Source organism: Kwoniella shivajii, chromosome 5, assembly GCF_035658355.1.
Source record: "Kwoniella shivajii chromosome 5, complete sequence".
NCBI classification, from domain to species: Eukaryota; Fungi; Basidiomycota; class Tremellomycetes; order Tremellales; family Cryptococcaceae; genus Kwoniella; species Kwoniella shivajii.
The window spans coordinates 1,984,596-2,009,980 of NC_085912.1; the positions used below are offsets into that span (position 1 = coordinate 1,984,596).

Genomic DNA, 25,385 nt, shown 5'->3' on the forward strand with positions numbered 1-25,385 from the left:
CAGGAGATTGGGAATGCCGCGATTTGAATTCAATGATAACTGTCTTGCGAATTCCTGACATCCGGCGACGCGATCGAAACAGTCAAGGGTCTACTTGTGTCAAACTAAGATTATGTGCAACGCGTTTACATTTAACAGCCATCTGACATCACTCCCGAATCTTAGGATCCGTTCTCTATCGCAAGATTGCTAGTTCTGTTTGTTCCATGCATCAAAAAGGCTCCTGCATCGATACATATATCTCGCGACAAGTAGTGATCATCGCGCTCACATTCCGCAGTGCGTATAACAGGATCGGTTGTTACTTTTCCACATCGCTGTCACCTTTGCGCTCGACAGACAGTCTATTCTCTTTCTTTCTGTCTAAGCCAAGTCTTCTCCCAGCATGTAGAACTTCTTCCTCTTCAGTCAAGATAACATCTTTGACGAAAAACATCGAGATAAGCATGGGTACTTGTAAGCAGGTTGCTACGATCGCGAGAACTACGGGATGTTAGCTGAATGACATATTAAGCAGACTCACTTTTCATCGTGTGTATGTACGACTTCGAGATCGCTAACCCGATCTCAGAGTGAGGGTCATACTTGATCGCCGTTCCAATGTTTCCATCTAAAAGTCAACAACAATCGTACATACTGGAACTTACAGATCGTCTGCGCCAGACTTTTGGACGCAACTGGCAGGTTATTACGGATTGCATCAGGAAGAATTTCGGACCAAATGGAACCGGCAACAGCCACCCCGATTGCGCCTCCCAAGGACATGGCAAAATAGAAGATACCCGTAGCCATGGCTAATTCTCCTCGCTTCACAGCCGCTTGGATAGCGACTTGCGAAGAAGTTTGGAACATCTGATCATCAACATCGATCTCTGGAACTATTCACTCACGCCCCGTCCAACGCCGTATATCGCTTTCGCCACAACGAAGGATGCAATTGAGGAGGATCTTCGTGGGTTTTGGACAAAATTGATGTCTGTAATTCAGCGAAAGTCTTTTCTTTTCTTTCACTCACCAATGGCGATACCAATGGCACACAGAGGGATACCGATCCAGATCGGCCATTTTGTATGGAAACGACGTTCACCCAATCCCAATTTACGGCACAAGGGCGTCCAAAATCGCATCACTAAACCTACCACTACGGCGGTAACCTGAAACACGATTCGTAAGGTGTTGTCTATTTGGGATGCTTTTGCTGGAGATACGCGGACGGCTACTTGTTGGAAGCTCTGAAAGTACGTGGTGAAGCACCCATAAGACATGAAATCGCACATGTTGATAACAAACATTGCCAAAACACTCCGATCTTTGAGAGTGTACCAAGGTATCATTGGAAGCCTAGGTGTGAACAGCCAGGAAGGTCGGTATTTCTTTGGCAAGGACCTTTCCAAGTGCGTAAGTTCCCTGCCTCTGCTGCCCGATATATACTCTAACTCACCACCCGACAAAAAGTAGCAGTAAGCCGAAGCCAACACAGATCATCGCTATGTTTTGGTCAGTCCATTTTGCAGCTAAACCTTTCGCAAGTGTCAAAGGGACTAATATCAATGCCACACTTGCGACCAAAAGGCAGACCCCAACGATATCATACTGATGAAACAGTTGATCAAAAATAGTGGTTCTTGCAGGGAGCGGCTCGATTTGGGAATTTTGCCCAACACGATTATGCCAGGACACAAGAATACAAATGAAAGGTACCGCTAAAACGGCGTTAATGACTACACGAGGTCAGTATTAGATATAGTGGTGGTTTCTGTAATCAATACATACTAGACCAAATGCCGTAGCCTATTCATATCAGCCCTATCCGACTATGCCAAAACTCACCCCAGCGCCAGCCATTGGCTGTACCCCAACTATCCAAGATACGACCTCCAATTTCAGCGCCGGAGTACATTGTAACAATCGAGCCTAACGTGTCAGCAGAGACAAGCTTGACATCTTAACTCACTGAAAGAGTCTGCAGCGACATTCCATAAAGCACGACTGACAATCGGGGTGGTCTCGGCAATGTAGATCTGAATAGCGATTTCATAAGAGGTAGAGCCCAGACCACTGAAGACATTGGCCCCGACATACGTTTGGACATTTCTGCAGCCCTACTTGATCCGTCAGCCTCAAGAGATTGACAGAATACTTTCACTTACTGCCATCATCGAATAACTAATGATCTACATGTCAGCCACGTTTGTCGTATTTGACTCACCGTAAGTGCTATCATAGTGATGAAGATACTAGGGGACATTCGACCAATGTTATCCGTGATTTTGGGAACCTATAGATTATTAGCGATGTCGCCCTGGACGGCCACTCACCAAGGCATAAGCACACATGGAGAAGACTCGGGAGACGACACCGGCCGCCGCGAGCTCCGAATGACTCTTGAACGCACTTGTTGCGTAAGCTGTGAAGGTAGATTGAGTATACTGAGCAAAGGCAATTCCTAAAGCCAGCAGTGTGTACCTAAAGTGAATCTGGTTGGTCCTGGTTTGCGTCTGTCAAGCCGAATACTCACGCAGCATACGCAATATGAATGTCCTTGGGAGTGATCACCGATAATACTCTTGTAGAAGCGATGATTCCCCGCTTGGGCGACTCTTCAGTCTCCTCAGCGATATATGAAGACCCATCATGATGTAAACTCGGTAGTGTTGAGGTATCGTTGCGACCTTCTTGCTCTATTGGCGCGGACATGATTGTGAGTTTCTGCAATTATGGACTGGCTGGTGGGAATACCTCATTACATCAAAAGCTGGTTCACCTTTTAATCCTTTCAAACGGAGTGTCTTTTTCTCACGAATCGGCCGAGCATCGTCAACGTTCGCTACCGTCGGACTCAAATTATCGATGCTTTATCGCAGAGGGTCAAGTAGGACACCAAGATGTTGCAGAGGTCTGATTTTCCGATACTCGGGTGTCTTTGATGCCAAGACATCACTGTACTAGTGCATCCAAAAGTCGACACGCAGATCTCCCAGGTCATCCACTACTAGTAGTATTGGATCAGGGGTCATTCGGTTAATTGCTCAACCTCAAGAAACGTCTTCATGACCTCGGCCGATATCATCTAATCAGATTAGCTTCATACCTACATTTACCTGATCTCGGAAGATATCGCTTCGGATGGACTTTTCCTCGGATAGATACCCGTGTTCTATATAACCACCCTATGGATACTCCTCTACTGAACCTACCGACTGACCCCTCGACTGGATTCTCCGTTTTGTAGTATCGTGAAACTACATGGTGTAGGAGACACTTGATAATGTGCGAAGTAGTATGCTTTAGATCTCGTAAAGCCAGTATAACAGGTAACGATGTGTGAACACGGCAAATGTCCTTTTTTCATTAGAGCAGAACACGGTATCCTGATGTGCTGCTGCTGCATGGTATACGTTACATGATATATGGTACTTGGTACATGGTAAATGCGTAACTTGAACTTATTCGTGTTGGCTGAATGATCAGCGAACACTCCGATTCCTGCTCGTGTGACACGTCAGTAACCTTAAAGCGTTCTACCATTTTCCTCTCCCCTTGCCCGTTTCCAGCTTTCAGCCTAATTGAAGAATCAAGAAAAAAAGAATACAAATCTTTGTTTCAAGATTTGTATTATTGGCGCGATCCGAAGACAGCAATTTGTAGGATCTTCGTGATTTATTTGTATTTTTCCTCTTATTGACCAGTTTTTCCACCTTTGTATTTGTAGTAGATTCACCACTTGATACATATATAATAATGTATGTCTGTCAGATGCATGCATCCATTCCTTTTGTTGCTTTCTTTCTTATCTCGTTCCATAATCAATATTTCTTGCCACCGTAATGATACCAAGAGCCTTACCATACGTTAATTTCTTCGTCGCCTCTTCGGCTCTACTGTTTCAAACTACTGTCTTGTATCCCTGGCACCATATACTAAGCGATGATTTCGAACAGTGAGCTCTGGATGATTTATCCTTTCTCCATCACAGGGACAAATGAGAACAGGAAGACTGACTCAGAGATACGATGATAGTATGAAAGCAGAACAAGCCCGCCAACTAGCAGAGTATCACAAGGAGAAAAGACAGTTATTAGATGCGTTACACCTCAAAGTCGAAGATTTGGCGAGAACGGTAGCGCCTGAAAAGTTCAGAGAAGCGGGAACTAGATTAGTTGATTCTGCAAAAGTGGATCTAGATAATTTAAGGATAAACAAATGAAATGTGAGTTGTATTGAGAAATGCAACGTCAGATTACTAATATGATACGTTCACACCAAAGCCCATTGTAGCTCTTCTGGCACCTCATCTCGGTTTATCATCTCTCTTGCACTCTTCCAAACTTACTAGATTGCTTACATGTTAGAATTATATGCATTTGCATTGTTGTACAAACTCGTGAGACCATAACAATTCATTTACTCTAAGTTGGTGCGGATACCACATTTGCTAGAAAGCGTCAATCGTGTTTTGCAATACTGCTGATGCATATGTAAGATGCGCATACAAGATAAATTACTGAAGTATAATACTTTTGTGAGTCGAAAAGATCAGAATAGCTTTCCGACACGCTGATATTCCATTCCGGCTTTATGTGCTGAAATCCGCTTCATGAATCCCAAAGGCTTGCTCAAAAACATCCCGATTTTCCTTAATAGCCATTCCATTATGGCCCATCGACGAATCGTATATACTCGTCAAAGTCTCACAAACGTTTTTCAATCCGAAAATGAAGCCCATATCAGGTTGATATCTATGCTTTGGCGGGAATCTCGCCATAGTGAGACCGGTCGCTTCGTCAAATTGGGTGTCATACCCTTTTCCCAGATCGGGCGGATCAAAGTGGTCTCGAGGAAAAGGAACGAAATCCTGGCCGGTAGTCGTATGTGCAAAGTCGACGACCCGAATGTTAACTTCCCCTCGGATTTTGCGATGATGAGAATGCTGTGATCCTCGGACGCGAGAGTGACCTTGGGGTTTGCGAGATTGCGAAGTGTGGATATCCGCTGATCGACTGCGACGATCGTTATGTGGGGTTTCTACATTTTGATCGGCTCGCTTGATAGGCCGGTGGCGGTGCTCCGCCCATTCATCTTCCGCTGCTTCCCCTATGGTCTCCATTCCATCTTCGCCTCTCAGCTGTTGTCGATAATGATCTTGAGTTTCTTTGTCACCATCGTAAATGAGCAGGAGACTGCACCCGTAGAACCGAAACCCATCAAGCTGGAGCATGATAGCTGCGAGGTTGTGAAGTTTTTGTACGATAACAGGAATATGGTCGATGAGCAGGTTGTCGCCATCAGAGAGGAAAGATCGTAGGACTCCTGGAAAGTCGGATGTCTTCATTTCGCGTCCTCGATATTTGTTGCGTGACACAAACGATTGAGCATCGTTATTCCATACCTGTGCATTCTGGTCAGAACAACCAAGTGAAGAAGATCACATAAACTCACCTGCATACCACACATCCGCACACCTAGCGTTCTACTGGTCGTCGTATCACACTTCTTCCTCTGACTCCTTTTCTTGAGCGGTGTAGCATCGTACCCATATTGTCTTGTACCCATCTTGAGATCTAATACGCAAGGGTGTTTGAGACGACCGGTAAGGTCTTCCATGAAAATGAATAGCTCTGAGCGTGCAATCTCCTCAGCCTGAACGGACGGCGAAGGCGGGATAGACGGATGTGATATAGCACTTTGAGGCATTGTCGAGGTCGACGGAGAACAAGGTGGAGGTTCAGGTGTTTCAACTGCAGTCATTCGATGCAGACCGTTTCCAAGAGAAACTCTCGGTTTCCTTTTCATCTCTAAACCCGATTCGGTGTTATCATGAACGTCTTCCATGTCGAATATGCCTCTTTCGATACTGTCTTCCCTCTGACCTCTGGTACTTCGTCTATCAGTCAGAATGATATCGCTCTTTGTGCGTCTGATTCCCTCATCCCCTTCGTGTAAAGCGCCTGAACGAAGATCCGTGCTTCCTTCACTTTCGAAAGCGTTCCGTTGCGTCCTTCCCCGTGATTTTCTACCCGCTGACCTTATACTACCACCGTACTCATCATCCGCTTCATCCGCCTCATCGTCGTGTCGATGTAGACCCATTCCCTTCTTTCGGAGTTTCTTGAGGATAGTAGCGAAAACATGATCCTTGAGCTTCGTATTGACAGTGGTTGAACCCGTCCCACCAAATGGATGAGGTGAATTGTATCCGCTGCCAGACCCCCCGGTTTCACTGTGATTGAAGGAAGAAAAGTGAGACTCTCTGCTAATCCTTGAGGGTAGGGTAGGAGTTGAATTAGTATGATGAAGATGTTGTTGCATGAAAGAGGTTGAAGGTGATGGAGCAGGCGTCGTATGCTCCTCTCTCTCTTGTATTGGTCGAGATACAGTGGGTGCGGATAGAGGATTTCCTCTGAGGTGGGGAGATCCACCTAGGATGGAGCTTTGCCACGAGTTTGAAGGCGAGTGAGAACCGTATCTGACAAACTCTTGTGATCTAGCAGAAGACGGTCTCAAAGTCCGCCTGGAACTATCTTCGTCAGAAGTCCCGTATGCCTTACCAGTTCTTGTCCTCCCTCTTTCATCCTTTCTGAACAGCCAATCTGGGACGACGTGACGGTTGAAATCCAACGACACTTCCGGTACCTCCATCCCGGGCACGCTGCGAGACGAGTATGCGGATAAATTGGTCGAAGATGGATGAAGCATCGGTCGACTGCCAAGACCTGGAGTTGAGGGGTGAGATCCGGAAGGAGAGTCGACCACTGTCTTAGGGGAGTCGAGCGGCGTCATCGAACCTTCCGTGGGTGCCTTCATTTGACGGCGATAATTGACAAGCATGACTCCAAGGTATCTGGGAATGAACGCAAGTAGAGCTGGAGCAAGTCGTTCCACTTCTTCATAGAACAGATTCTCCCGACTGACCAGTGGCTGTCATTGCGTCGACAATATAACGTTCCAGAGGATTTGGAAATTTAGTAACACACATCAGCGGAAGGCAAATGACGGATAGGAGGTGAGAAAGAACGACATACCTTACACACAGCTCGTCTTGTGAATTTGTAAATGCTGCTATGACCTCCTACAGCATGATCGAATGGCTGCAGTGGTACGGTCAGACCATCATCTGTTCCCTCTGTATCATCACCCTGACCGTCGGAACTCCATTCTTGATCATTTGCTTCGCTCAACAATGATTCTGTGCTGGTGGTGGTCCATCCGGAATCACCGTCGTCTTCATAAGGGGAGTTGTAAGTCGAATCGTCCACGTCAAGAGAGCGATGCCTTGATAAAGATGAAGCGGTTGGGAATGACGTTGATATATCAGGTTCTGCCACCGATGCGTCCTCGGGCGACGACTCTTGTTGTCGGGATGGTCCTCGTATTGGTACCGGTGTACCAGGTATGCTAGAGTTCGGACTGGCTCCCGCACTTATTGTGTGACGAAGATTTTGATAACTACTCTCCTCAACAGTTATTGGCAGTGCAGTAGCTTTGGTAGCTGTAGTGGTTACTCGCGACCTTGACCTTGAATCTTTCCTAGGCAGTGACGATGATGGCATCTCCAATTGTCCCTCTTCTGCAACTGCATAATCCTTTTCCTTCTCTTTTTGCTTTTCTCTACTCTTCCTGGTCGGAACTGCTTCGCGAGACTCTTTGAACAATCCCATACCCATACTTCCTTTTCTGCCCTGTTTGACACCGCTACCCAGTCCAAGATTCTCTTTGGCTTCGCATAAAACCCTCAGTGCTTCTTTTGGGAGCGGCATTTCCTCCCCTCCTACACCACGACGGATAGCATCCCCGAATGATACATCGAAGTCACCACCCAGACCCAGTTCTAACGGTATAGCGGACGGTGACGCAGGTTTAAGGGAGTACTGTTGATCCGTCGAAAAGTGGGGAAGGTAGAATGACCGGTCCAGATTAGTTGACTGCGAGGGATAGTGTAACGAGTTACTACGAGGTTTACGAGTACGGCTAAGGGTCGGAGAAAGGACGTCTTCACCATTTGACGTTGAACTGATGAATCGAGCGCTTTGGAGCTTTGAAGAACCTGGAACCTCGCCATCATCTTCGCCGTTCACCAGACTGTTGACTATACCGGCACGAAGGCTGATAGTCGCACTACCGATCTCCCTGATCAGCCTTTCTTTCTCTTTCTTCACATTGCTCTCCTTCTCCTTCCCTTTACTTTTCGCTCTTTGCAGCTTAAAATCATTGGGCTTTGTAGGCGAATCCGTTCGCAGCGTCAAACCAGGATTCTTCTTGGGTGACTTGGTAGGTGAAGGTGAAGGGGGAGATTGCGGATTGGAGCTGGACGAATGCCTTTGCACTAGTGGTATATGATGACCATGGGTATGGTTATGTGAATGGGAATGAAAAAGGCCATGTCCATGTTTCGAAGGAGATGAGTGGGAATTGGGATTTGTGATTGAGTGAGGGATAGAAGGGGAAGGCATGTGTGGGGGAAGGGGAACTCTATGGTTGGCTAATGGTATATGAAGTAGATCGATCACGCTACTGTATGTACACTGCGGAAAAGATGGTCAATATCACCTCGAGAAGAGACCAATAATGATGGCGATGGATGAGCATGGATAACTCACGGATGAGATGACAAGGAGCTATATAATGCAGGTTCGCTAGCAAGCTCATGCCAGGCAAGGGTGAGGGTTGATCCAATCGCCTTTTCAGAGACTATGATATGTCTGGGAGATGGACGCGATATTTTCTGGATGAGGTGGTCGCAATCAGTTGGAACACTGTAAATAGCGTTGTCAGAAGAAATCGACAGCAAGCTTTACCGACACTATCCACGACATATAGAACGTACCTGCTCTAATAGTATCTTCACGTGGTGAAGTGAATATAATTTTCCGCTATTCCCCTGCTGATCACCGAAGGATACGGTCAATTCTTGATATGGGGTTATTTGATGGTATATGTATGATGATGAAAGAACGTGTAATAATGGGGTGTAACCGTGGCTTGAAGGGAGAAAGAGAAGATTCTCTTTTCGCTTTTTGACACGTTCGTTGGGTGATCGATCTTGGTCCACGATCAACCTTATGTACTCCTCTTTCGATTGATTGTGAGGAATGGCGTGACAGCTGGGACTGAGAGGCTGTGTGATGCTTCAACAGATAGTTTGTATGTTGAAAGTTTGAAGACCAAGAAAAAGAGATAGCGAAAAGATAAGAAGATGAAGAACGAGATTTTGTTTTTTGACCTGGTTGTTGTGTGTTTTTCCAGCTCGTCATCTGACACGTCCATACTATGATTCGCTACCTTGTATCCATTCAGCCTTCCCCACTCACTCTCCACCCTGGTGCATCCCACATCCATCTTGCATGTACAGATGGATCACAGAAAACGGAACAGATGCTTTCATGTACAAGGCAGATGCATGCAGCATTCAGATCACATCATGACATATATGTATATCTATCATAAGAATGAAGGGTATCTCTTACATAAAGGTAAATTATGGTGTATAAATCAATAAGCTCTCACGTCACCTGGCTTTAGTCCAAATATCCAGGATGTGTCATAACTAACATATCTCTGTACCAAAGAGCAAGAACAAAAACCGAATCATGGCCCTAAACGACAGGTTTTTGAGCGTAGGTCCTTCGGTATAATTCGTCAACACCTTCGAGATAATATGCACCAGGCCAGATGTTGTCGAGTGAGCCTTGAGGGGCGTACTTGACAGCGTTGTGGTTCTCCTCTCGTAACTGAGTAAACAGAATTCAGCATACGGAATCATGGGCTTGCAATTATAGCAAGCTCGAAAAGAAAAATCTGTACTAACCTTCATGGCAGTTACATATTCCTCACAAGGTCTTACATCCATAGCAGCAAGTCTCTCTTTGACTTGCATCTTCTCGGCAATTTCTTTGGTAGATCCGACAACTCTCAAAGCATAGAAGGAAGCGGCACAGCCGGAACCGAAAGCGTACATCCCTATTCGTTTGCCGGCCTGTGCAAAGAAGTGATCAGCAATAGTAAAGGGGTAGACGCCGTAAAGAGTGACCGAGTTTGGCGCTCACCTCAAGGCCCTCTGGTGCGCTAGCGATAACACTGGCCAAAGCACCGTATAGAGAAGCAGTGTACATGTTACCGCATCGAGCTACACAGTCTGAACCGGGGACGATAGCCGATTTGTAATGTTCAGCGGCGACTCCAACAAAGGTTTTCTCCACCACTTTGTCGGTATAAGTCTTTGTTCTCTCCACTGATACGGTTTCAGGTACGTTGGCGAATTTGGGTGATGTGGGGTTTCGGATGTAATCCTTTGGAGTCATGATATTCAGCTGTGATCCGAGCTGTATCTATCAGGTGACTCACGTTATAGAACATCCTTGCGTGACCTTTCTGCACGAGCTTTCCGTAAGGACTATAGATCAGATGTCAGCCAGATGTATTCAGAATTGGAGTGATATTCGCCATACCTGTGTAAGCAAACGTAGTCAAATTGAGAGATACCATCAGCTTTAGCATCTCCGTTTTTCTCGACATGACCATTAGTACCGTTGGTTGCATCGCCGTTCAGTCCGTTGACGAATTTGGTAGCTGCACCAGCGATCTCGGAGACGGCAGCGGATACGGAAGCAAGGGAAAGTTTCTTGGCGGCTCGAGCTCGAGATCTTTGAGCTTTGTCAAGGTAGGTGGTATAAGCAGCATCGAGGGCACCGAGATAAGCGGCAATGGTCCAAGGACCGTCAACGGTGGGCTGATTGACCGGACTGTTGTCAGTGATGTGCATATGTGGCGGTGTTGCGTCGAATTACTCACGTATTCAGCGGAGAGATCTGGTTTATAGAAATCCCAAGTGTTGGCAATGTGAGTACCGTGAATTGCTATATCTGTAGTCAACACCCTGGTCATGTCCATAGAAGCATATCAAAAAAGGAGAGACGACTGTTTGTTGTGGATTGGAATGAACCGGTAACAAGACGGAACAATGGTAAACTCACGTTCAATGACCAAAGGAGCGTCAGGACCAATCAACAAAGCGCAGGCGCCCATTCCTCCCACAGGTCTAGCAGAACCTTCCTTGTAGATAGCGATATCACCGCACATGACGATAGCGTTCCTTCCATCCCATGATTCGGATTGTATCCAGTTGATGCAGTTGAACAGAGCGGCGGTGGAACCGTAACATGCGTTCTTGGAATCAATTCCTTCGATATCGGTGTTACCGGAGGGAGCAAAGAGATTCATCAAAAGAGTTTTGGTGGCTTTGGATTTGTCAATGAGAGTTTCGGTACCGACATCTAATCGACCAATCGATGTGGGGTCGACGTTGTATTTCTGTAATAGGGATGAAACGACTGCGGCGAGAGGTCAGCTTGAAACGGTAGCATGTAATGAGACGGTTGAACTCACCGCTCAAAGCAACGGAGTTTATGTCCTCCCTGTGAGTAACACGTTTTAGTACTTTAGATAGAATGCTGATTAGAGCGTACTCACTTGTCATCAGTGAAAGCCATGAACTTTTGTCCTAAACCAATGGTGTATTTTCCTTTCGATACCCCGTCAAAGTCCTCAAGAGCATCTTCAGAGATACACTATCGCGGCGAAGTAATACTATCAGATCAGTATTCGACTACTCTCCCATTCATAATGCAGTCATACAGGACATGTCATTATACATACAGACACTTACTCTTTTTGGAAAGTACATTTCCATACCAAGGATACCAACATTGTTGGGTCTAGCTGGGATATCAAAGTCTGACATGTTGTGGACTTGTTTTAGGCCTTATTTGAAGATGGATTCAAGTGATATCGAGTGGTAAGTGAGCGTGTCTAGACCTGGGATAGAAACAAGATATGCGGCGATGGGAGATCTGTGGAATACAATGATGATGTTCTGATCTATGAAATCTTTGTTTTTTTGGGGGGGGCGGTGGTTCTTTTTTTATTTTATTCTTTTTTTTGGTGTGTTTACAGGGTGTATCGTATCATGTTTCGGAAACGCATTTTGGACGCGCACGAGCCCCTATTTGGCATTGAATCGTTACGTAATCTGGTTTATCACGGTACAAGATGGGGACCAACCCTGGAAATGCTTATGCGGTATGATTACAACACAGACTCAATTTACAAGATACGTAACAAATCCCGCTATCGATCTTTGCTTCTTACATATCCATTCCATGCACCTTCTTCCCTCCTACCTTCCATACTATCCCTATAACCCCAAGCATACCCTCTTGCTTTCCCGCCCAAACCAGGTGGAGGAGCCCAAAAGCGAGAAGGAATGGTGTGACTTTGGCGCTTTTTACCACGACGCGTCTTGCTCTTCGCCTGGAGCTTGCCATAGTCCGTATCGATGCACCGTGCCAGACTTATAGTAGGTACACCAACTTGCTTTGATTTCTGCTTGTTCTCAGTAATCGCGGTAAAATACTGAGCAGTCTTGGTGAATCGGAGCGTGGTCGCAACGAAAATTGTCGGTATCTCTGATGCTAGATTTCGTGTACGTTCTTTCTGCAGCTTTCTCGGCACGAGGCTCGTTGAAGGTAGACATGAATTAGAAGAGTCGGAGAGACGACCCATGTCGGTGCCAGATTGGCTCGCGATGCGTCGTATGTGGCTCAAAATTTCGGATTTCAAGGGAAGATGTCTTGGGTTTCTGTCGAATATTGACGTAAGTTTCCGTCGAGAACTGGTTGTGCTATATCCAGCGGGACTCACATAGGACAAGTATATCCATCACTTTGAGGGATTAGCATTATAGGTCGTATCGGACAAGCAGAAAACAGTCGAAAAGGTACTATTGAGCGAGTCTTTAGTCTTTTTCCCAGATATCAGCGGAAGAAATTGCAGCTTACCAGTCGAATCCTTCACCTCTGTTCCTATCGGCAACTCCGAGTTGCGGTCGTTTATTTCAGCAGCTTCTCGGGCTATTCTTTCTCTCTCCTTCCGTCTCCTCTTCTTAGCATTTTGTTTCTCTGCTTTGGTCATGGCTCGTTTCAAACCGTTTTCCATGATGTCGCCGTCGTTCTCGATGTCATCCAAGTCGATGGCGCCGTTGCGTGCACAGTCGGCTTGCGGTGACTCGCTGACCGCAGATGGAGGTAAAGATGAAGGCGGGAAGAGCGAGAACATTAAACCTTCGTATGTGGAAACATCTTCAGCATCAGGAGTGTGCGGTCTGCTTGAGCATGACGCCCGAGAGGATTCAGCGTCTGATGACGATGATAGTTCTGTCATTGATGATCAGGTGATTTGCACGACGTTGAAGCAATGCTATGATCATGATGCGATATGAATTCCTTCTAAGTTGATCAGTGGACCACCTCCATCGCGATGAAAAAAGTGAGGAGCTTGAGGATCAGAGTGCCACATTCGGGGATATAATGGTGAAACACCGCAATATCATCATCATCTTTTCTGGTTTGCAAGTCGAGGATATCGTTCTTCATTCCTCTTTTCTCCTTTAGCTTGCAATCCTTCACTTCGTACAATCTCGTTCATATCGCCAATACATCATATAATGAACGGAGGAGTAGGTCTAGCAACGCCAAGGGGAAGGTAAGTGAGACTTCTTACAACGGTTTCAGCAAAGTAGCGGCACTGATCAAGCTTTTGGTTTAGTGGAACGAGTGGTTACGTCTCACGAAATACAGCTCATCTCAAAATAAGAGAAGGTCCACCTTCCGGTCCTTATGGAAGCAGTGGTCAAGGAAGGTATGGCGATTTCGACGATCCCAAAGGTCCTCCAGTCCATCGAGCACCGGATGCCGGTATACTAGAACATGAGAGAAAACGAAGGGTCGAGGTGAAGGTGATGGAATTGAGGGACGAATTGGAGGAGAAAGGGTGAGCCAACTCATCTCGATAAACCGTGTTTTCGGCGGGATTTCAGTGTTGTTCTAGCCTTGAGCTCTATTCCGCTGTGAGGCCACTGCGTCCAGTCCCGTGATACTCTTCACCCCATGTCTATTTGTTCCTATGAATCTGGTCTTTCATCTTACATTTCCTTATGCTCCCCCACGCACCTTGAAGCACCCGGTACCTCACGTAATCACAGGATCCGGATGTATATAAAGTAGGCGAAGAAAAATGTAGTGCTAGTCTTAAAGTCCGTTTTTTCTTGTTTAATTTTATAGTGAAATTAGCGGCCCGTGGCTATCGAATATACCTTCTATTTCCTTTATCCTCTTTGTCTGTCTTTGGTGTTGAATATGCCGTAAAGTGAGAAACATCTAATATCTATATGCTGACACGCATTGTAGTCTAGACGAAGATGCTATCGATGATGCATGTGAAGCATTACGGGCAAAGCTCTCCGCCGCCAACCTACCTGGACCTCGAAGTAGACCGACGGACTCCCATTCTATCGCTGCTGCAAAGCAGGCAGAAATGTCTCGTATGCAACTGGCCTTAGGTGTATCTGCAAATCATGTAGAAGGAAAAGCGTTCCAACGTGAGAGCGAAGAAGAAAGAGCTGCCAGATTAGCTGAGCGAGAAGAGAGGGACCGGGCGAGAGTAGAAGCGGCTTTAAAGAGAGAAAAGGAAGCTGAAGCGAGGAAGAAGGAATGGGAGGAGAAAGAAAAGATCAGGAGGAGAGACGAATATAGACGGTGAGCCTATGTCATGTTGGGTACATAGATCAAATCCTGATATTATCAACAGACAACAAGAAGGTTCAAAATCCCGGCAAAGAGAAGTCTCGTCACCACCACCACGTCGTCGAGATGAGTCTCCTAGACGAAGACGACGATCTTTATCCGATTCACGGTCACCACCACCCGCGAGAAAGCGACATTCTCCTTCTGACACTCGATCACGCTCACCTGCTGTCCGACGCCGACAATCCTCCTCTCGAGAACGATCTCCCCCACCTCGTGCTGCTGCGAGAAGATATAGCTCTTCGCCACCTCGCGGTCGTTCATCCACTTCTCGCTCACCACCCCCTACAAAAGCTCGATTACCTGAATCTAGGGATAATACTCGAACTAGGGGACGAAGCGATTCAAGATCAGTCTCGCCCCCAGTCAGACGAAGAAGGTATTCATCAGATTCCCGTTCACCACCCCCAAAAAGAGCCAGAGCTGTCTCGCAAGAAAGCGGGACGCCGCGAAGTGTTAGAAGCTTGACACCAGAACCTAGTAAGAAGAGGGTTGAAGAGGTCAGTCCTAGACGTTGAAAGAGGTCGATAACAGGGCGAAAAAGTATATATTTGGACATAACGATTGTAAAATTAGCATCCGAATTTCGTTTAAGTTTCCTTTTGTAATTATATCATCCCGCTATGAATTCTACGTACTTGTAATGCATCTGTTGTGATAGTGATTCTTCTTAGGACGACTTGATGTCAATTCCTGTTGCGTCCCCATGCTCTCGGAACCAAAACTGCTTTTGTTTTCCGCTGCAGCGTTTATTTGTTCAAACTAACATTATATTCCGGTAATTTAATACTCCTGTTCATGTATCCACTTGAGCGCATACTGTAATATACCAAATCCTTCAGGATGGCTCGTACCCCGAGGAAAAGGAAGTCCGCTCTTCCTGCTCGTGAGTGGTCACGTCCTGCTGTTTGCACAATCACCAATTGACGTCTGAACAGGCAAATCAGCTCATGATCAAACCGAAATCAATGTTGAAGATGAAGCGCTCAAGAATGCGCTCAATTCACAATATCAACGTGCTCCTTACCCCACTCCAAGTGATGATGATGACCTATGCTCAGCAGATGAGGATGACAAACTTGACTTCGAAGATGAAGCCACAGCCGGGACAGGATACAATACAACACCGCTCCTTGGCAAGCCAACTTCTTTCAAAGAACCGGCTATCTTGAGACCACAGGGACTACCTCAAGTCGAAACTACGGTAGACGATCATTGGACATATCTCTTCTTCAGGTTCTGCGCTGAAAGGCACAAGATGTACGATCGACGTCAAGCAGGTATACCCAGAGATCAACTTACAAAAGATGAGACAATGAGTAAAGAACACATTGGAAATGTGTTTAGGCAATTAGATCCTTCCTCAAAGAACATAGGTATAGACATTATTGGTAAAGGCGATCAAAGTCACGAAGAAGTCTGCTGTGAGTCCATCACCCTGTCTGTATTGCTTGGCAGAATGTTGTCTCCCATCTCTATCTGACGGTTCATATACCACTTAGTTCGACTGTTTCTGTATTGTATGTTTTACAGCGAAGCGACGTGGAATGCTCTTTGTACATCGATCGGGGGCATCCCTACGTGGCGCAATTACATATCTGATCTTCCCGTCTTCGAATCTGTGCTACACCGCATATCATTCATAGAAAATAAGAAGATATACTATGGCGGATTTCAGCTGGTGCCGCCGACGGTTTATTTTACCGATAACAGGAACAGAGATAAGACTATGTTTCATTATGCCGCAAGTCTGCGTTTAGTCCTAGCCATGATGTTGGCTAAGTTACCTGATCAACTACTCAAATGTCAATATGCTGTCGATGCGAGTCACGTACTCCAAACCATTCCAACGCTTGGAGGATTCTTGTCTTGGAACATTCTCTGCTTCTTGAATGACACCACCCATTTCACCTGGTATTTCAGAAACTACGCTACCTGTGGACCTGGGCCCAGATCTTATTTGGGAAGGATATTTGGTGGCAAGAACGTAATCAACTCAATTGCCATGGAGGAAGCAGGATTGATCTGGTTATATGAAAATCAGTGGAAATACTGGGCAAGATTAGGAGAAGATCCACCACACGCTCATGAAATCGGATTAAGACCTGGAATGAGGGTATTAGATTTTGAAAACGCTCTTTGTTGGTGTCATCGATATGTCAACGCATTCGAAAGAAAACGTTACGGTAATTTTGGTCACATACCCCATCCAGAATATGATCCCGAAATAACCGAGAATACCTCTGCTCCTGCATGGTGTACTGAAGAACGATGGATGAAGAGTACAAGTAAAGCCGCTTGGGTGGGTGATTACGATGAGGCTCAATGCAAATTAGAGAGTGTTGATGGACAAGAAGAAGTATACGAAGTCGAGAAGATTGTCATGAGAAAAGGCCTTAGATCAGAAAAAAATAGTTATTTTCGAGTGAGGTGGAAAGGTTATACTCCTGAAGAGGATACCTGGGAGAAAGCCGACTCGCTGAAAGATGGAGCGGAAGAGGTGAGTAGTCGGATTTCAATGTCGGTAAGATATATGCTTACCCCTCGACTAAGACGCTCGAAGACTGGGTTCAATGGGAGAACAGGGTCTGGGACAATATCGAGAAAGTAAAAAGACAATATCCCTTCATCCGCCCACAAATACCCAAATCCGAACCGTCAGCTGTCCAAGACGAGAATGAGCAAGGAGACGCTCGATCAGGGAGGGCAGTGAAAAGAATGAAGAGGGAAGCTATCCCGTCGTGAATCCGGCGAAATTTGTAGAATAGGAAACCACGCGTTGTATGTGTATAATGAAAAATTTTTGCCACGTCAATACAACAGTCGTATGGGTACATCGTCATTCGTTGAAATGATATATACAACCTGCGTAATGCGTCGCGCCAAAAAGACTAACTCTTGCTGCCTCTACCCTCGACCCATCTCTGATATTCCTCCCAAGTAGCGGTGGCTTTCTCGCTTTCATATACTTTTACGCTCAAAGACTCCCACACATCATCGCCTACCTTGACTTCGCCTTTGTACCCAGCTTTCTGGATGGCCGACAGTATTGCTTCCTCCCGGGACCAATCTTGTTCAGAGGCGACTTCGGGAAGATATGTTGCTGTTAAAGTGCGATGAGTTTGAGGGTGTGTATAGGTGATATGTATACCATGTATACCAGGCGTCCAGTCAAGAGGAGAACTGACCGAGACCATAGGAGTCAGAAGGGAGACACTGCATTGCATCATCTATTAGTGTTGCTCTCACTCTTGAAAAGCGGCCAGCGCCTGAACTGTACATCTTCAGTCGAAACCTGACTTACTTGCATGATAGATGGGTCAGCTCGCTAGGTTTGATTGGTGAGAATCGGTGGTCTTCCAGAGCACTGAACAGAGTCAGCGCGCGGTGATTGAATTTCGTTCTCGGAGAGCATCACATACCTAACCAAAGCGTACTCCGCCAATCCGTTTGCTAGACGCATTGGCGAGAAATTGCCGATGCACCCTCTTAATGCTGGTTTACGATTTGATCGATGATGCATGTTGGTGTTCCAGGTGACGAAAAGAGCACTGTGATGTCCAGGACGTCAGCAGCCCCCAGTCGCTTGAGTTATACATGATACTGTAAAGATTTATCTGATATCATCAGAATGATCGCGAGAGTACTCACTACTTCTCACCCCAATTCTCGAAAGGTGGCTTCACAGGATCTATCCCCTGATAATGTGCGGCCAGGACATCGAAGCAGTACAGCGCATGAAGTTTTGTACATATGCTACCATCTGACGGTGTTGCGATCTGCGTTGAGGAACCCGATGGTCCGGAAGACAGAGATGGAGTAGTGGAGGCAGACATCATGGACGAATATCGGTGTAGTGTGAAAAGTAGGGATATCGACGTCCAGTTTGATAGTCCTATGCATAATCTTGCATGTAGGAGGATCGCGGGATTCACTGAGGAAACATTTGCTGCCAAAAGAGGTGAGAAGGGAGATTTCAAGATACAACGTATGATTCTTAATCTTGTAGATCGATGTAAACGTCGAGAGGGTCAATGATAACATCTCGACGGTGATATTTACGTAATCAGCTCATGAGAATGAAGCGCGTCCTTCCATCTCTAAAACCGGTAGATGAGAATTGTCGGTGGATGAGTATTATCTCTCATCTATTCATCTTGCACTCCCATTCTCACATCAGGACGCCACATATATATCCCAGTACTATCTGCTTGGTGGAGTATTGCGATATATGCACAGTTGTCTCCCACTGGTCGTCCTGCCTTGTCAACCTTATTATCCTCGTCATTCTTTCTCAGCTACCACACCTGCACACACCCTTCGACGCGTCCTCTACCCCAATGTCCGCTCCTGGTCCTTCTGATAATGGTGGTTTCGCCGTCCCACCGCCGCCAGCCAAAAGACAGTGGAGACCGACTGCATCGGTCCCGAGTACGACGGAATTTTACGGTCAGAAACATGGTATATCGCCAGACCTACAGGCCGCACTGCAGAATGTCGGAAGAAGGGGTAGGCAAAGTGAGCATAATCAAAAGATATCTCGATATATTCATGCAGTAACGAACGACTTGACTGATCACTCGTATCGACTATAGATGTTGCGATGGGTCATGCTACTCATCGAGGATTCGAAAGAACCCAGTCCGTCCCATCACATGTTCTGTCCAACTCTGCTCTTCCCAATTCGGGCTTTACCACAGCTCTAGACGCAATGTCGCATGCCCACGGCATCATTAGCAAAGAAGCCATTCGTTCAAAAGAGCTGCAGCCTTTCTCCTCATATGGATCAGACGAAAATAGAGATGTAGATGGTTTATCGCTGTCGCCAAGAGGACAGAATAGGAAGCTAAAATTCGGTGAAAATGGAGAAGTCATCGAAGAGAATGAGGGGCAGCTGTTTCCGTTCTCATCGACATCGAAGGAGGGATCCAGCAAAACTTCACTCGCTGCGGCTAGGAAAAGGAGATCTTCCCCTGCGGAACCAACCAGTGATACTGAAACAGAGATAGATGATGAGGAAGAAACATATACCCACCCCGTCCACACCAACCTCCCGATCACCACCTCAGATTTCCCACCGGTCTTCCAGTCACCTGCTTTGACTCAACCAGAATTATTCGACGCCACCAAATCCACGTCTGCATCTCATTCTTATGGAAACGGTCACTCGCGGGAACTTCGAGCGCTTCCTGGGGCAAGAAAGTCAGGATTCGGAAAGGCAATGTCAGCACCTGTCGGGAGACTGAACGGATGGGGCATGGACATCGACATGTCCTCTCACGGGGAGGCGACTTCTGCTGCCGCCGAGGAGGACGGATTCGATATAAAGGAATGGGCTGAAAGCGAGCAGTTTTAGGGGGCGGTGTGAAATGACGGTCCCCAAAAATGACGATGAGATTCCTAGTCACTTCATTGGACGTGAAGTATGTACGGGTATATAACCTTTGCCGATTCGAACTGCTTCCAAGATTTCAATGGAAAGCACCATCTTTTGTCACTTCGCCATGTAACATTGCACATGTATTATGTACTCTAATAGTGCTTCAATGACACGATTTTGACAACGGAAATGAGTTCAATAGGCACTTTCTGAGCTGTAAAGCCCTTCTAGGGCGCGTCCACTCACAGTGGAAGAACATCGCTCCCCGGTCGAGAATTATTGCACATGCCATCGGGCTAATCACACATTGCTGGCTAAAAGTCATCCGGGAGATGATGAAAGCGTAAGCAGATTTTACAGCACCGGATTTTGTGAAATGATGCGATGAATCAGACTACCAGTTGGAATTCAGTCGGTACATGTGAGTAGATCGAGTTTGGAAGCGTCAAATTGATTTGTGAGCGAAACCGAATCTACGTGTGTTCGCGCAGCTGAAACAGACATAATATGTGCCAGAACAGCTCGCATTCAGCTGCTCGATAGGAGGTTATTTATATGGCATCCAACATCGAAAGTGTTGAGCTTAGTGCATAGCGCAGACCGCCGCGATTATTTTTGCCAATATCACACAACCTAGGTACACCGCTTCGAGCACGCGATTGAGGGAGATCTGAAAGATTCTTTCTTTCTTGCAAATCAGAGATAGCATGGGTAGATCAACTCGATAAGCAGCATCTACAGTCCTATTTTATCCGATAAGCACGCCAGAGACAACAGACAATGGCGACATCTCTTGTGTGGGATGCGCCGGACGCTTACAAACATTCGGACATTGCGTGATCCCGAAACATCACATATATATAACAGTTCAAGTCTTCTTAAGCCGTTCTCGAGATTGTGTTCCTCATAGATTGATCAGTAGAATTCCATCATGCCGACCGAGTTCATCAGTGTCACTTTCGCAAACGCTTCCAACGAGCTGCATCCCATCCCAGGGGCAGGTGTGGATCCCGAATTCCTCGTCAAATATGCTCGAGCTCTTGACGACAATGACTACAACTACACCCTTATCCCTTACGGTTCCGCCAGCTTTGACCCTTTCACATTGGGAGCTACAGTCGCTGCTGTAACCAAGAATATCAAAATCATCATTGCCCTCCGTCCCAACACTATGTACCCTACCGTTGCCGCTAAACAGCTCGCTACCCTTGATCAATTATCGCGTGGTCGTGTAGTAGTTCACTTTATCGCCGGTGGTGATGATGTGGAACAAGCACGAGAAGGGGACTTTTTAAGTAAAGATGAGAGATATGCGCGTCAAGAGGAATACATCAAAATCCTTCGTAAAGCCTGGGCTTCATCCGACCCCATCAATTGGGAGGGCAAGTACTACCAATTCAAGGACTTCCGAAACAATGTCCGTCCCGTCAATGGCACCATCCCTGTATCTGTAGGGGGATCTTCACCGGAAGCTTATAGAATTGGTGGCGCATTAGCAGATATCTTTGGATTATGGGGAGAACCCTTGAAGGAGACAAAAGAACAGATCGACAGAATCTACGCTGCCGCCGACGCCGCTGGACGTGCTCCTAACGATCGACCTAAGATTTGGGTCACCTTCCGACCCATTGTGGCTGAGACAGAAGAACTCGCTTGGGCTAAAGCGCATCGAATTCTTGATCTTTTGAAGAAGAACAAATCTGGAACAAGTACCGCTCCCTACCCCCAGTCCTCTGGTCCACCACAAAACGTCGGCTCCCAGCGATTACTCGAGATCGCCGCTAAGGGGGAAGTTCAAGATCGAGCTCTTTGGTACCCGACTGTGACCGCGACTGGCGCCAAAGGCGCTTCCACAGCTTTGGTTGGTTCTCCACAAACTCTAATTGATTCCATCCTTGACTACGTGGATATCGGCTGTGAATTGATCTCCATTCGAGGTTACGACAACTATCACGATGCTTTGGATTACGGTCGATATATTATTCCAGGCGTGCGAAAGGCTTTGAAAGAGAGAGGACAAGATGGTGCAGCAACAAATGGAGATCATGCTAATGAAGACAGACCAGCTAAACGAGCCAGAGCTTTGCGCGAGTAGGATACATGAAGTATATAGATTTTGTATATGTCACGAAAATGCATATCTTGGGCAAGTGGATTCGTGCCGACCGTGCGGTAATCCGACGAAACTTTGTGTACTGCTTGTCTCGCACAGCACTCCGCACCCCATGTTTCATTCCACAAATATACAACGTGAGCACTTCGGGTAGGATCATATGTATCAGGGAACATTATGATGAATACCATGAAGTAACGAAGGAGGACAAAACATGCCCTGTTGGGAACATTCAACCGGGGATGACCGGTAATGGCGCAATCGATCGTCATAGATGATATCTGCTTATCGTTTCCGGCCGGACAATTTTGAGCACCTCATCCTTGATCACCTCATCTGATGTGCCAGTCAAGACATCGACCGGGGTGCCGACCAGATTACTGTGAGATTCATGATCACTCTCGCAGGATCTTGAAGTTGCTTGTTGGTGTTTCCAGTACGACTTCCTTTTATTCTACATTGACTTCAGTCGACAGCGCTTGGAGAATGAGCACCGCGATAGCTTCTGCCACAGTGCAAGAAACAAGTCGAACACCACACCGTGCACTTCTTGCCCGTATTCCTACGGACGGTCAAAGCGCCTGGCAGCTATCTCATTCTCACTCGCTCCCCACTCTTTCCGAGGATCAAGTGCTCATCAGAACGTCGTATGTCGCACTGAACCCTTTCGACTGGCAAGGCGTGGAATTCAAGTATGGTATTGGAGAGAAAGCAAAGGTAATGGGAAGGGATGGTGCCGGCGATATCGTAGCCATTGGCAGAAAAGTAGAAAGGTTTAAACTTGGTGACAGAGTGAGTGTTACCATTCAGAACTACTGACCTCTTGCACTGACTCAAAGTTCTAGGTGTGGTTCTGTGCCAATTCTTCAGCTTCAGACACCGGCGCTTTTCAGGAATACTCTGTACACTCGGCGTCGGAAATTGGTCACACACCGAATCACCTATCGGATCAAGCAGCAGCCACTCTCGGCACAGGTCTTATTACCGCTGGTGTTGCACTATTCCGGACCCTGGGCTTGTCTATAAACTCGCTAAGCGTATCAACTAAGGCGACCCGGAAAGAGAACGCGCCTTGGGTGCTCATATGGGGTGGAGCTGGAATTACCGGTGTTTACCTCATCGAGCTTGCCCGTTTATTGGGATACCGTGTGATATGTTCTGCATCTCCTGCAAACCACGAGTACGTGAGGTCCCTAGGGGCGGATGTAGTGCTAGACCGTTGGTCGAATCCGAAAGAGTTAGTGGAGACAATCAGGAAGGAAACGAAAGACCAAGTGGGTTCGAAACGTATCGCTCAATCAATTGCTAATCTCTTAATCTCTTCACAGGTACACATTGCAATCGACAATGTTGGAGGAGCCACTGCTGCTCTGTGTCGCCAAGTATTACAAGGCTCCTTATCATGGCGATCAAACAACAACGTAGCAATGGATGAGGATGACAAACTACCGGCAGAACTTGTCCCTATTGCTGGATCACCCAAAGATACCGATGATAACGGAGACTCCATCCGAGAAGTCACTTCGCTGCGCATCAGCTTCTCGACCACCTTTTATGGACATCCTGAATTCTCTGAAGCCCTACTTGACCGTTACGATAAGCTTTTGGAGGCGAGACTGCTCACTCCAGCTCGGATTAGATTAGTCGATGGGGGACTGTACGGGATAGAAAAGGGCTTAGAAGATCTGCGTCATGGCCGTGTACCTGGAGGATACAAATTAGTAGCTCGACTTGCAGACACCCCTGAGCCGACGACTATCAATGTGCAGCGACAGAGACAGGATGATGATGCTCAAGTGGGTGCGAAACGGACGTGGGAGATACAAGATGTTGTGAGAGAGCAACGTACGGCCAAGAGGTTCAAGGACGATGTGTCGTCGCCACAGGAGGAAGCGGAAGTTGAGCCTGGACCTCGATCGACACGGTCGGCAATCATCGCATGAAGTATATAAAGTATAAAATTGTTGTAACATAGGCGATATGCACGGGTGTCATTCCGGATGTGGATATACAACAGCTTGTCGGACGCGGGCACCCCAGCAATCGGGCAAATCATGGTTGGGAGAAAATACGATTACCTAATCACTTCGGGCTTGGTCAGCAAGTGGTATAGTGATTATTCAGCCATACTCCAGATAACGGACGTATAAGAGCAAGCAGATTGACCAAAACATAATCTCAGACCTGTTCAGATCACTAAGATCATTTCAACATGTCCGAAATTGCTCTCATCTTAGGATCTGGTTCAAGAGTTGGGGAATCAACAGCAAGAAAGTTTCTGGAAGCTGGATTCAAGGTGGCAACTGTATCAAGAACCCCGCGAGCATCGCAATCGGAGAAACACGTACACCTTACTGCTGATCTGACCAATCCTGCTTCTGTCGATCCCGTATTCAATCAGCTTCAACAACAATGGGGCGTACCGACTGTCGTGATATACAATGGTGAGTTGTTTCTCTCTCTCGTGACGATTTGTGCCGCTGACCACTGTTAGCTTATGGGGGTTTCGTCACTGATCCAAATCCCCTTGCTGCGCCCCTCGAAGAATTTGCGAAGACCCTCAACGCAAATACTTTGTCCGCGTACGCTGCTGCTTCGATCGCCTACGCCAGGAACAAGGGAGTCACCTTTATATATACCGGAAATGCATTGAATACGGTTCTTGACCCCAAGCTCACAACCTTAGGTGTCGGAAAGGCGGCATCCTGCAAGTGGATCCAGGAAGCAGCAGCCGCGCAGCAACTGAGACCGGCGACGTGAGTGTTCGGCAGAGTAGATCATCTGCCTGTGCTGAAAGGTGTGATAGGTTCTACTATTGTGATCAAAGGACTCCAGAGGGACTACCATGTTACACCGGACTTAGCGGTGAAGCACACGCTGACTTATATCTTGATTTGGCCAGGCGGGAGGAACAAGGAGATCCTGTGATAATCTTCCGCGCCTGAGGAAACGGGATCTAGGAAGGGGGATGATGACGAGCATGTGGGATGCATTTAGCATGTCTTGAGTGTCGTCATTTTCAGTACGCCAATGCGTTCTCGATATTGGGCAAGACAGAATGCGGGGATGTGACACGGGAAGTTTGAGCATCCCATGCTGACAAAAGACGAGGCTGTCGCTCATTAAGCTATTGTCGTAATACTGCTGGTGAAATATATCTCAGGGCAGGAGAAACAGTCGCCCAATACTTAGAACTCACTGTCAAGATGACGACCTTGCATTGCAATCGTTGCAATGCGTTGATTGCACAATAGCA

At 46.7% G+C, this 25,385-nt stretch overlaps 12 protein-coding genes across 12 annotated transcripts; 7 read left to right on the plus strand and 5 right to left on the minus strand.

Annotated features, from left to right (window-relative positions):
- Positions 1-301: 301 nt before the first annotated feature.
- IL334_004485 (uncharacterized protein) lies at positions 302-2,697 on the minus strand (the record flags this gene model as incomplete). Its single annotated transcript, XM_062936202.1, has 9 exons — positions 302-483; positions 648-878; positions 1,016-1,386; positions 1,442-1,721; positions 1,774-1,791; positions 1,955-2,102; positions 2,151-2,174; positions 2,319-2,466; positions 2,519-2,697. The coding sequence occupies 9 exons, from the start codon at positions 2,695-2,697 to the stop codon at positions 302-304; spliced, it is 1,581 nt and encodes a 526-aa protein (XP_062792253.1).
- Positions 2,698-3,827: 1,130 nt separating this feature from the next.
- On the plus strand, positions 3,828-4,207 carry IL334_004486 (uncharacterized protein; the record flags this gene model as incomplete). Its single annotated transcript, XM_062936203.1, has 2 exons — positions 3,828-3,940; positions 4,021-4,207. The coding sequence occupies 2 exons, from the start codon at positions 3,828-3,830 to the stop codon at positions 4,205-4,207; spliced, it is 300 nt and encodes a 99-aa protein (XP_062792254.1).
- A 369-nt stretch (positions 4,208-4,576) lies between these two features.
- On the minus strand, positions 4,577-8,450 carry IL334_004487 (uncharacterized protein; the record flags this gene model as incomplete). The annotated part of the gene is made up of 3 exons (XM_062936204.1): positions 4,577-5,389; positions 5,440-6,918; positions 7,023-8,450. The coding sequence occupies 3 exons, from the start codon at positions 8,448-8,450 to the stop codon at positions 4,577-4,579; spliced, it is 3,720 nt and encodes a 1,239-aa protein (XP_062792255.1).
- A 1,143-nt stretch (positions 8,451-9,593) lies between these two features.
- Positions 9,594-11,737, minus strand: IL334_004488 (hydroxymethylglutaryl-CoA synthase; the record flags this gene model as incomplete). Its single annotated transcript, XM_062936205.1, has 10 exons — positions 9,594-9,728; positions 9,806-9,973; positions 10,044-10,286; positions 10,342-10,390; positions 10,446-10,726; positions 10,789-10,859; positions 10,971-11,327; positions 11,383-11,411; positions 11,467-11,564; positions 11,663-11,737. The coding sequence occupies 10 exons, from the start codon at positions 11,735-11,737 to the stop codon at positions 9,594-9,596; spliced, it is 1,506 nt and encodes a 501-aa protein (XP_062792256.1).
- A 386-nt stretch (positions 11,738-12,123) lies between these two features.
- Positions 12,124-13,215, minus strand: IL334_004489 (uncharacterized protein; the record flags this gene model as incomplete). The annotated part of the gene is made up of 3 exons (XM_062936206.1): positions 12,124-12,634; positions 12,697-12,775; positions 12,834-13,215. 3 exons carry the CDS (start codon positions 13,213-13,215, stop codon positions 12,124-12,126), a joined length of 972 nt encoding a protein of 323 aa, XP_062792257.1.
- A 283-nt stretch (positions 13,216-13,498) lies between these two features.
- On the plus strand, positions 13,499-15,154 carry IL334_004490 (uncharacterized protein; the record flags this gene model as incomplete). Its single annotated transcript, XM_062936207.1, has 4 exons — positions 13,499-13,536; positions 13,600-13,824; positions 14,241-14,588; positions 14,641-15,154. 4 exons carry the CDS (start codon positions 13,499-13,501, stop codon positions 15,152-15,154), a joined length of 1,125 nt encoding a protein of 374 aa, XP_062792258.1.
- Positions 15,155-15,479: 325 nt separating this feature from the next.
- Positions 15,480-17,381, plus strand: IL334_004491 (uncharacterized protein; the record flags this gene model as incomplete). Its single annotated transcript, XM_062936208.1, has 4 exons — positions 15,480-15,522; positions 15,575-16,060; positions 16,139-17,136; positions 17,190-17,381. The coding sequence occupies 4 exons, from the start codon at positions 15,480-15,482 to the stop codon at positions 17,379-17,381; spliced, it is 1,719 nt and encodes a 572-aa protein (XP_062792259.1).
- A 146-nt stretch (positions 17,382-17,527) lies between these two features.
- Positions 17,528-18,472, minus strand: IL334_004492 (uncharacterized protein; the record flags this gene model as incomplete). Its single annotated transcript, XM_062936209.1, has 4 exons — positions 17,528-17,852; positions 17,941-18,003; positions 18,059-18,187; positions 18,288-18,472. The coding sequence occupies 4 exons, from the start codon at positions 18,470-18,472 to the stop codon at positions 17,528-17,530; spliced, it is 702 nt and encodes a 233-aa protein (XP_062792260.1).
- A 504-nt stretch (positions 18,473-18,976) lies between these two features.
- On the plus strand, positions 18,977-19,992 carry IL334_004493 (uncharacterized protein; the record flags this gene model as incomplete). Its single annotated transcript, XM_062936210.1, has 2 exons — positions 18,977-19,154; positions 19,232-19,992. 2 exons carry the CDS (start codon positions 18,977-18,979, stop codon positions 19,990-19,992), a joined length of 939 nt encoding a protein of 312 aa, XP_062792261.1.
- Positions 19,993-20,947: 955 nt separating this feature from the next.
- IL334_004494 (uncharacterized protein) lies at positions 20,948-22,111 on the plus strand (the record flags this gene model as incomplete). The annotated part of the gene is made up of 1 exon (XM_062936211.1): positions 20,948-22,111. One exon carries the CDS (start codon positions 20,948-20,950, stop codon positions 22,109-22,111), a length of 1,164 nt encoding a protein of 387 aa, XP_062792262.1.
- A 504-nt stretch (positions 22,112-22,615) lies between these two features.
- Positions 22,616-24,072, plus strand: IL334_004495 (uncharacterized protein; the record flags this gene model as incomplete). Its single annotated transcript, XM_062936212.1, has 3 exons — positions 22,616-22,921; positions 22,975-23,403; positions 23,458-24,072. 3 exons carry the CDS (start codon positions 22,616-22,618, stop codon positions 24,070-24,072), a joined length of 1,350 nt encoding a protein of 449 aa, XP_062792263.1.
- A 269-nt stretch (positions 24,073-24,341) lies between these two features.
- Positions 24,342-25,074, plus strand: IL334_004496 (uncharacterized protein; the record flags this gene model as incomplete). Its single annotated transcript, XM_062936213.1, has 3 exons — positions 24,342-24,573; positions 24,624-24,885; positions 24,936-25,074. 3 exons carry the CDS (start codon positions 24,342-24,344, stop codon positions 25,072-25,074), a joined length of 633 nt encoding a protein of 210 aa, XP_062792264.1.
- Between the last annotated feature and the right edge of the window lie 311 nt (positions 25,075-25,385).